We start from the raw sequence: 11,104 nt of genomic DNA on the forward strand, positions 1-11,104 counted from the left end.
TGTATATCATATAATATTGAAACGTTAACGCTATCAAGCATTACACACATATTCACACCACAAAGATAAGAATATTTTAAAAAATATGTACTTCAATGTTCAGTAGAAAATAAACCACGGAGCCAGACAGATGGAGAATCCAGAGAGAAGTCTTTGTGCAAAATCAAACCTAACAGGTAACTTGATCATATGGAGTGCATGACAAATGACAAGTAGGGAATCTTGCTTAACTTAGTTTTCTCTAATTATAGTGAATTTTATAGACTCCAGTAATAGTTTCTTTGTTCACACTGCAGTTTTGCAAAGTTCCTTTTTGTCTTTTTTTCTTCTGATTTGCTTTTCTGTGAAGTTTAGAAAAGAGTGGATAAATAGAGGCCATGATAATGCATATTATCCACCTGCTTCCTCACATTTTATCTCATTACTATGCATTAGAATCTTGCCACTCGTATCTATACCTATACCTGATATAAAGTTCTCATATTTATGCTTGTCCCATCTTATAAGGTTTTCAAAGTAATGGGGCAGCCACTTCTCAGCCTAGGGATGTGTGTCTTCTTTTCAAGGCAAGGATCTGGATCATCAACCGTCCACCTAAACAATACAATGGTAGCGGAACTATATAATAAGGATAAGAAGAAGAAGGGAGAAGAAAATTCTGAATTATGTATTGGAACATGATGAAATGGCTACTGCTAGGAATGTACAAACTCACCTGTACCCTCCAGTCATTCTGTGCAAGAAGACCAACATTGTTAATTTGGCCATGTTAATTCCTAGACAGGTCCTGGGTCCAGATCCAAAAGGTATGAAACTGTATGGCTTTTGAATTTCCTGAAGGTATGCCCCATAGGTTAAGAATAATATATGTTTAGTAGCCAAAGAAGGAAAAAAGAACAAGAAGAAACAGTGATCGATTGTAGGTAGATACATCAAATCTGGAAGGGTTGAATTCCATGGGGTCCTTGTACACATCTGGGTCATAATGAATGCATGTTGCATCGATGTTCACATGCCACCCTTTCTTTATTTCAAAATCTGCATATCATTTGCAAAGTGAGTTGGATGGGGCTCCCATTTCCCTCTATTGAATCAATTTGTTCAAAAACTGCATACCAAGTCCACATGGCATCCTTTCCTGTTTATTTACCTATAGATAGAATGCCTTTCTTTACATGATGTTACTATTCTAGTGGCAGAAGTAGTTCTATGGTCAATGATTGGATTTAGCCTTTTGGCTACGCTATACCTATCTCCGTATCTCCCTACAACCCCTTCATTTATTTTATGACAAGAAAACAATAATTTAAAATTTTTGAAAAAGTCAAAAGTTCTTGCCACATAGTAGTTTTTAAGTATGCAAATGATGAGCTACACAAAGACAGGTGAGAATGACAGTGACATGAGAAACTTACCTTCTAATCTGCAATCCCCTAGTGCCACACGAGGAAACCACAGCAAAACATTGGACATTCTCAATGTCTCCTTGACAACCTGCAATGTACATGAATTAAGTTGTCAATTGCCACTTTGTACATTGTGACTAAAATTCTTTACAATCTGAAGCAGTCTGTATACTCTTACAAAATAAGGACAAACTTAGGCTACTTAACCTTTGAACCGTAGGACATTTTGTTAAGATCTTCAAGGCAAAGCAATTCTCCATCTTCCTTCTTTTGTAGAATTGACAGTTGTTCTTCCTGGAGATTTGAAATGGGTGTTACTTATTAGTATTCACTTCTCAGAAGTGCTTGGAATGAAAAGAACGAAAAGCACTGGTTAATGTTAACGTTTGTAAGTTTTTTTCAAAACAACTTAACAGGTTTTGGATCTTTACCCGCAGCCTTTCTTGGGCCTCTCTGTTCTCGTCCAGGAACTTGATACTCCACATCATAGCAGCAGCTGTAGTGGTTTGGCCTGCAATTATCAGTGTCAATAGGTTATCCATTATCTCCGAGTCATCCAGCTTTTCATTTGAAGGATATGAATCTCTCTGCAACATTGACTCCAGGAAGTCTTCTGGTGACTCCTCTCCCCTCCGCCGTCGGGAAATTATCTCTCTAAATTTTTCCATGAGTCGGTTTCGTGCCTGCTCAACATGTTGTTAATTAATATATATGTTTCTAAAGTTGAAAGAAGTATAAAAAACAAAAAACCTCGTTAAATTGTTTTGTACGTGCCTATATCTTAAAGCTTCTGACTGTACCTTTATGCCTTTGTAGTACCTAGTTCCTGGAATCATGAATGGGAAAGATAACATGGCATCAGAGACGGCTTTACAGTCTTTCTCAATCTGTCTGAGTGTAGATTCATCTTTTAGACTCATTAGCATATTGCACATGGAATCAAATGTTATCTGCAAATCACACAACATAAAAATAAGATATGTTGACTGCTCACGTCAAACAGACAAGTTTGAGAAAGATTACTAAAATTTTATTTTCTGTAACCTTCATGCTAAAATCAAGCAGTACAAAACTTTTCCCATCTTTTTCTAGTTTCTTTAGCCTTTTGGAGAGCATGTCGTCAAATTCTTTGACAAACTTAGACAGAGAAGTCATGGAGAAAGGATCGGATAGAAGACGTCTAATCCTTCTGTGGTTCTCATGGGAAACGCATAGTAAACTCTTCTCTCCAACAGCATCTCCCATGGATTTCACGTATCCCTTGTTGAATTGGACAAAATCATTGGTAAAGATTGCTTTTGCCCCCTCTGCGCTTGGAACAAACACGTGTATCTTTCCAAATAGCCTTGTCTTGAACCACCTACCATGCCTGGTTTAGTGTCACCACAGTCATCAATTGCATGTTCTAAACTGCCTGGGATGTATATGCTAATCTATGTATGCATGCATGTCTATATGTGTGTGTAGATCTATCTTCTCAAATAGTCATGCAATTCTCACCAGAAGTCTAAGTGTAGAAATTCACTGGAGTTGACTCTTATCCGATGATAGGCAAAGTCTAGTTTTGTAGCCAAAAGCTCTAAGATTATCAGACGAGAAGCTTAAGGAATCATCTAAAACATATAAATTTCAAAATTTAGAAAGATGGTCCAAACTTGATGGCCTTCAATGAGGAAAATTGGAACCATATTAAGGGAATATTAGAAGTCGTTTTGATAAAAGTACTTGTGTAAAGAATATCCAAAATCACCATGAGGGAGAGAACCACTTACCACAACCTGCGGAGTCTGACAAAGTGGTAACACCCTCTGGTACTGTTATTAGCAGAAAGAAAAGAGAAGGTTTCCCCTACAAAAGGTAACCCCAAGTGACCAGGAATTTCTCCATCATTCTTGCTCCTCAGTCTCCACCAAACTTTCGAAACCAACACTAAAATAGCTATGGAAAGAAGTGCTGCCACTGTAGGGTTAAAATATATTTGAGCTATGAACGCAAGCCCTTCCTTACACACCATCCTCAACTTTTCACCCTCGAACTCTTCTGATTGAGACTATTTGATGAAAACAATGAATGGTTCCAATGTGATAGGGGATTACTCTTCCAAGATGCTGCAATATATAAATATTAGAGAGAGTCGAAGTGTTCACAAGATAAGATTGTGGTATATATTTAAATGGTCGCCAATGTATATCCTTGGATGCTTAAGCATGAGAATGGAAAGATCCATACCATAAAAACGACACATTATATGATATCCACCCGTGTTTAATCTTTATTTCAAGTTGGGGTCTATTATGTTTGTTTACTGATAGAATATATTTATCATATAGTGGAAAATAACCACTCACTTTCTTTTATAGTTATGATTGTGATATATGGATTTGATGTTTATATGGGGTCGAAACTAAATGCTTCTAACATATAATTGAAGGACTCCTTAGATGCCCACCAATATTTTATTTGATGGAGATCGATCAGACTATACATGTGGTTTGAGCATTCATATCTGGCTTTAATTGGTTGATCTTTTATACTTATATTTAGCTGTCTTTCATTATATTTCTCAATTAGGGGACTTTTGTGGATCTGAACTGATAATCACATATCGTAGTTATGAGATTATTATTAGCATGATTTAATAATAACAAGGAATCCATTAATCTTTGCTTCTTCTTTCCTCTCTCCCTCAACTTTTCCCTTTTTGACTCCAGTTTTCTCTTTCCTTGCATCAATTTACCTTTACACTTCCTCAATTCTGGCAGGAAAAGTATTTTGAAAAAGGTGAATATATATGGAAAACTGATACTGAAATTTGGTTGGGGGTTACATATGGAGAATGGCTTTGGAGATTCCTATAGAAAAATGGAAATGAAAAGGACCCACTTTGAGATTTTTAAGAATTATGGGGGGAAACCCAGGAGAGGGAGGGAGGGTAGGTTCTTGGAGTGTCAAGGTCAAGGTCAGGATCAGGGTCAGGGTCAGGTCTGTGAGCACTTTTATATATATGAAAATGATGGTATAAGAGGAACCAAAAGGCCATTAAAATGGATGTGTAGCAGCAACTTTGTTACCAAGCAGTGGCTAATGCTAACGTAAGATGATAACAACTCTGAAAGTAAGTTGAATGAATGATAGGGACAGGTTTCTATAGTGTTGTGGCCGGCAATGCCCATAATAAACAACTCCTTGCTTCGATGGATTGCTGTTGTTTGTTTCCTTTCAAGGGTCCCAACAAAACAACCCCAATTACATATATATATACACACACATATTTCTTTCTTTCTTTTTTTATTTGAGGTTCAAACCTTGTTGGATTTGCTGTCTTATTACACACGTTCTTTCCAACTATTCTCTCCCTCTTATGTTACTGTTTTTTGTCTCACTGTTCAGCAACTTCCGCCTCCATTAGAAAGGATCAAATTTTCCATCAAAACTGTTCCAAAATCTATTTTCATATTTTGTTTGGATTCTTTCATTTCTTTGTACGAATGATTCTATCTTTTCATTTTTGTGTGCTATGTGACTCTTGATAAAATGATGCCACTACTTGTTCTAACTTCTAATTTTTAGTTATCTTGATTGGTTACCCATAATGAATGCTGACATGTAAGTATATATTATTTCTTTCAAGGGACAGAAAATTCTCACCAACTACATTTTCTTTCCCTTCTCCTTAAATGAACTCTAACTAATTGTCCTTTAAAAAAAATTAAGCAATTTTAAAGCAATAAGAGCCTGGAAAATCTTTACATCTTTATTTTTTCCTTACTAACTTTTCATAATTTCTATTTTATCCATCATCACGGCTATTTGGGTCAAAATGATTATATACAAAAGGTTGATTTATTCTTTTATGTATAGGTGTAATCTAGACCGTAAATATGAAACAACTATAAAATCAATATTTGAATGATAGTCACGTCAATCTCTATTTATATTATTTGGGTTGTCAATTTTTATAAAAATCGTTGTGTTTAAACAAACAATCACGTCATTTGACATGTTGCAGCTATTTAGGTGAAACGTTAATATGTTATAGTGGTAAAGTATATTTAAATATCCAATAATTTTTTTAGCCTATTAAACTCTCAATAAGCTTTTATTTTGTCTTTTCTCGCAACTATTCTAGAAAATAGTGTAAAAAATTTATTTGTTATATAAATTATTAATCTTTTAAAATTTTCTTCTTTGTGTACTAAAATAAAATATAAATTTCACCGGTACCATAATGTTATACTAGTTTTTATAAATTATACTTTTTATTAAGTTAAATTAATCCTCGAGTCCGTTTGAATTGATTTAAGAGAAAAATGATTTTGAATAAATTTATTTTTATTTAAACTATTTTTTTTTTGTAAAAATGGTTTAAAATATACTTTAAAAACTATTTTGAGTGATTTCTTAACACTTTAATTTTTTAAAAATAACTTATTTTTTGAATTAAACATTTGAAATGTAATCTAAACACATCGTTAGATTGCAAATCAAGTTTATGAATTTTGTTTGAGTACTTAAAGGAAGTGTTTCATTGATTCCTTACTTTCTTTACTGTTTTTGAAAATTATGCCTATTTACTTTCTATTTTAAACTATGATCTGCATGTTTTTTTAAGTACAACGCTTAAATTTTTTTTGCTAAATTTCAAAAACAAAACATGAATTTTGTAAATATCTTTTTTCTCAAAATTTGACTTAGTTTTTTTTAAAACAAATGATAAAAAGTAAATAAGAAATAATGAAAATCGAATGTAAAATTAATATTTAGAAGCTTAATTTTAAAAAAAAAAAAAAACAAATTTATTGTTAAAAGTCTAATTCTAAACTCTAATTGATGTCCACTTAATAATTAAGAAATAAAATAGAAGGAACATAATTTGTATACTTTCAATTGACAATGACCCTTCTTTTTTAGTTTTTCTTTTTATAATCCATCCTTTTTCAACGATGAGTTATAATCTATATATATATATATATATATGTATCATTCATTTCCTTTTGTGGTGCAAAAAAAGATGCCTTTTGATAATCATCGTATCAATCACATATTTGGTTAACTTTGGATTGCTTTCTATATACTAACTTTTATTTCATTTATTTTTCCTTTTTCGTCACTATTATTTATTTCTCCCTTTTTATCTTTCTTCCTCTTTTTCATTATTAATCAATACTATGGAGAACCATATCATATCATATCATTGCTCACTTTTTTATTTTTCATTTATTCTTTCTTCTCCTCTTTCTTTCACTATTGATATCATCATCTTTTTCCATTCCATTCTTTTTTCTTATAAATTCAATCTTTCTTTTCTTTTTCTTTAATGGAAGTTGAGTTAGGTTTATTTTGACGTAATTGTAATTTATTTTTTAGTTTAATTTTTACAATTTTAATTAAAGGGTAGTCGATCTTTCTATCTTTTCATTTTTAACATATACCTCTAATTACTATATGGGGTTAGATTTATCATCATGTTCCTTATTATAATTACTTATAGTCTTACAACGTCATCTTTTTTTTTTCAAATATGTTTTCAAATATTTGTGAAAACATTTTCCTCTAGATCCGTTTTCTAAAACCTTTTTTCAAGAATGGGTGTTGCGATATATATCTATTGTGCCACCGGCTATTTGGATTAGAATTGGCTAACTTGTTCTCAAACGGGATCGTCTTGTGACGCTTTGAACATAGGCTTTTGAATTGCATACTTAAAGGTTTTTTTTATTTATTTATTATGATTGACGAGAATTTTGTATTGAGGACTTAATTAGAGGAGTTGAAATGAAAAATGTCACAACATTAACAAAAAAAAAAAAAAAAAAAACTCGAAAATAGCGTTTTGCTCAAAGTCATCACCTGTAGAAGTACTAATTAGACCTCAAAACACGTATTAGGGCTTAGAATCTCTCTCCTTCTTGCTTTCAAGAAGAAGAAGAAGTAGAAGAGGATGAGGACTGTGGGAATTTGAATGGGAATGGGCGGTGGGAGTGAAGAAGAATAGGAATGGGATCATAATCCATAATTAAAGAAAGAAGAAAGAATCCATATGATTGATGGAGTTTCATAATTAATCACTGTCCATTTTATTATTAACAAGCTTCCTAATTTAAAATATATGGAAGCATTGGATGATGATATTAATAAATGACCATAAATCTCTTTAGGATTCTTTTTTCTTTCAAAATGGCCATTTTAAAAAAAATATATATATATATGGACCTTTTTATTCTTAGAATAAAAATCGAAAAATAATATACTTTTGCTTCAATTATTTTCGTAACTTTCTTCAATGGTAAGTAAGTTCACCAATTGGGCTTCTAGCCCATTTACAAGAAATGGGCTTACATGTTTGTTTGGGTATTTCAGTCCATTTTGAAATCCAGCTGACAAATTAGACTCTTCTTTTTTTTCTTTTAGTACGGCCTAACTTTTATATATGTGTGTGTGTGTGGACAAAACTATATATCATTAATTATATAGGTATGAATGAATTGAACTAAGAAGAGACCTCTAGCATTTAAACTTGATTTAAATGTAGATTGATGCGGAAAATGGTGGAAGTAGAGTATAGGTAAAAAATTAGAGCTTAATTAATTAGTAATTAAGAAAGGAATGGATAAAAGGTTAGTTTTGTTAATATTATTTAAGAAAAAGGGAGATTTTGGGTAATGGATTTGGTGGGTGAAGGGTTAAGCCTATCTTGGTGGGCAAGCAAATACCATTTCTTTCCAGTTTGAATCCCCAAGGCCAACAGTATTATCACCATAGTGGACACGTCGTCCTACCCCACACGCTCTTTTCTCCATTATCATTTTTCACACCTTCTTATTATTATTATTATTATTATTGTTATTACTACTCCAATAGCCATCTTTGAATTCAACCTCCATCCAATCAACTCAAATTCAACAAAGTACGGATTACTCTGAAATACTTATAAATATAGCAATATATCAATACATATTGTTTGTAAATAGAATGTCTATTAGCATCTATCACTTGGTATTTATCTCCTTTTTTTTTTACTTTTTACTTGATGTTGATGTAAAGTAGAATAGAGAAGAAAAGGTAGAAGAAAGTAATTCAAAGACTTTTAGTCAATCCGATGGGGCTCAGAGACGAGACAGACACAAAACGAAACTCCCATGTTTCTTCTCCTTCTTCTTTATTTAAACTAACACAAACTCCCTCTTTCTCTTCCACGCCAAATTCCACTCTTTCCATTTCCCATGGCTTTTGATCCCTCTTTCGCCGAATCTAACATCTCCAACGCCAAGGCCATTCTCACAGCTGCCGCCTCCTTCGCCGCCACCGCCGTCCTCGTTCGCTCCATTGCCAACGACTTACTCCCCTCCGAATTCCGTGAATACTTCTACGATGGCGTTCGAAACATCTTCTCCCGATTCTCCTCCCAACTCACCATGGTCATCGACGAGATGGACGGTCTCGGCCCCAACCAAATCTACGAAGCTGCTGAGACTTATTTAGCCACCAAAATCTCTCCTTCCACTACCAGACTCAAAGTTAGCAAACCCGAGAAGGAAGATAACATCACCACCGCCGTTGAAAGAAACGAGGAAGTTATCGACACCTTTAATGGCGTCAAATTCCATTGGGTCCTCATCTGCGAACAAGTCCAGCGGGAGAATTTTCACAACCCCCGTTCCCCTTATAGGTCCGTCGTTCGATCCTTCGAGCTCTGTTTTCACAAGAAACACAGAGAAATGGTTCTCAAATCCTACTTGCCCCACATTCTCCAACAGGCTAAAGAACTAAAGCAGCAGACTAAAACCTTGAAGATCTACACCTTTGACTACCAGAACATGTATGGTAGCATCTCCGATTTATGGATTCCGACCAATCTCGATCACCCTTCCACGTTCGAGAAGCTGGCCATGGACTCTGAGATTAAGCATTTCATTCTGAATGATCTCGAACGGTTTGTGAAGAGGAAGGAGTACTACAGGAAGGTGGGTAAGGCTTGGAAGAGAGGGTATTTGCTGTACGGTCCTCCTGGAACTGGGAAATCGAGCTTGATTGCAGCAATGGCGAATTACTTGAAATTCGATGTTTATGATTTGGAATTAACAGGGGTGGAATGCAATTCGGATCTTCGGAAATTGTTGATGGGAATTGCGAACCGTTCGATTCTAGTGGTGGAGGATATTGATTGTTCAGTTGAGTTTCAAGACAGAGATTCGGAAAAGGATGAAGAAGAAGACCCATCGACTTCGAGGAGGAGAAGACTGGTGACGTTATCCGGTTTGTTGAATTTTATTGACGGACTATGGTCGAGCTGCGGCGACGAGAGGATTATTATATTCACGACGAATCATAAAGAGAAGCTGGATCCGGCTTTGCTCCGGCCGGGAAGAATGGATGTTCATGTTCACATGTCGTACTGCACCCCATGTGGATTTAGGGTTCTGGCGTCCAATTACCTTGGGATTGAGAACCATACGTTGTTCGGTGAAATTGAGGAATTGATTCCCGGTGCGAAAGTGACTCCAGCAGAGGTGGCGGAGGAGCTGCTGAAAGGCGATGAGAGTGACAAATCATTGAGGGATTTGATTGAATTTCTGAACGTCAAAACAAGGGAAAATGAAGAAGCTGGAGGAAAGGAGGAGAAGGAAGGTACAGTAGTTTCAACCGAGAAATAATATTTTCCGGTGAACGTGATGACGACGATGACGAAGAACATTTTTACTAATTTACCCCTCACTATGTTGAAATTAATTAGTTTGTATTTTTTCTATTTTTTTTCTAAAGGATGAGAAAATACGTTAGCTATAAGATATATTGAAATTGACAGTGTCTATTGTTTTTCAAGTTGATTAATTTTAATGTAGTGAATAAATTATAATTATAATTATATTAGATTATTTTTTATAAAGTTGCACGTAAAATTACTAAGGAAATCTCAATTGCTGACCAAGAATCACCTCAATAACCACGAATGAAGGATCCCCATTTGGACTTCAATTGAAATTAAAAGAAGATGTCACATTCTCTTATACTCAAATAAATACTTTCTCTTGATTCATAGTTTAGGTACGACCTTAGTTATACAATATGAAAAGATAAAACATCCATTATCAAATATTTAATTATCTAACACAATTAAGTTCTATGACAGTAATATTATTGTTCTATAGCTATATTAATAGTTGTTCGAGTCATTTGTGTTAAATAATGTCGACTTAAATCCAACTTTGTAAATTTGTATTTATTTGATAAACTTCAACTTTTTTTACTCTATTTTTAATAAAAAATTTTAACACATGTGTATTAAGTCTCTAACATTCAACTTTGTGTCTAACAATTTTTTAGAATTTCAATCTCATGTTTAATAGGAATAATAGATTATTGGCTATTCAATATTCTTAAAAATTCATAAATATACTAAACTACAGAATTAAAAGTTCAAATTTTATTGGATGTTAATTGCTATAGTTAAAAGACTGTTAAGTTAGTTACTTAGTAACTTACTTCTTTGTATATTAAATCTTCCTTATAAATAGAGCTTTTCCTTCTCATCTAGGGGTAGAATACTATTCATTCAAATATTCCTTTGATAATTTACCTTATGTACTTATTGTACATTTTCTAAAGTTTAGTAAGTTAGAGACAAAATTGAAATTTTATGAATCATATTTGCAATATAATTTATTTTTTTTACTATTTAATTTTAGAACTTTTGGGAT

General features: G+C 33.7%; 2 protein-coding genes across 3 annotated transcripts in view; one reads left to right on the forward strand and one right to left on the reverse strand.

Annotated features, from left to right (window-relative positions):
- Window positions 1-152: 152 nt before the first annotated feature.
- Window positions 153-11,104, reverse strand: part of LOC103485076 (abscisic acid 8'-hydroxylase 1-like) — a 14,915-nt gene continuing 3,963 nt past the window's right edge. Inside the window, exons 2-10 of one of the 2 annotated variants that reach the window (XM_051088906.1) lie at window positions 3,179-3,514; window positions 2,451-2,775; window positions 2,207-2,356; window positions 1,838-2,089; window positions 1,614-1,700; window positions 1,416-1,494; window positions 932-1,038; window positions 716-834; window positions 153-594 (exon numbers count right to left, since the gene is read on the reverse strand). In XM_051088906.1, the coding sequence (XP_050944863.1) occupies window positions 501-594; window positions 716-834; window positions 932-1,038; window positions 1,416-1,494; window positions 1,614-1,700; window positions 1,838-2,089; window positions 2,207-2,356; window positions 2,451-2,775; window positions 3,179-3,420 (1,455 nt within the window). In that variant the 5' untranslated portion in view covers window positions 3,421-3,514 and the 3' untranslated portion in view covers window positions 153-500. Of the gene's footprint in view, window positions 595-715; window positions 835-931; window positions 1,039-1,415; window positions 1,495-1,613; window positions 1,701-1,837; window positions 2,090-2,206; window positions 2,357-2,450; window positions 2,776-3,178; window positions 3,609-11,104 lie in introns of those variants that run through there. The other variant, XM_008442536.2, reaches the window with a different exon arrangement.
- LOC103485356 (protein HYPER-SENSITIVITY-RELATED 4-like) lies at window positions 8,386-10,272 on the forward strand. Its single transcript, XM_008442904.3, has one exon. The coding sequence runs from the start codon at window positions 8,630-8,632 to the stop codon at window positions 10,058-10,060; it is 1,431 nt and encodes a 476-aa protein (XP_008441126.2). The 5' UTR covers window positions 8,386-8,629; the 3' UTR covers window positions 10,061-10,272.

This window comes from Cucumis melo, chromosome 8 (assembly GCF_025177605.1).
Source record: "Cucumis melo cultivar AY chromosome 8, USDA_Cmelo_AY_1.0, whole genome shotgun sequence".
Lineage (NCBI taxonomy): Eukaryota > Viridiplantae > Streptophyta > Magnoliopsida > Cucurbitales > Cucurbitaceae > Cucumis > Cucumis melo.

What these genes read in the sequence shown, in the direction of transcription:
- LOC103485356 (XM_008442904.3), top strand. Translation starts at nt 8,630, where the DNA reads ATGGCTTTTGATCCCTCTTTCGCCGAATCTAACATCTCCAACGCCAAG.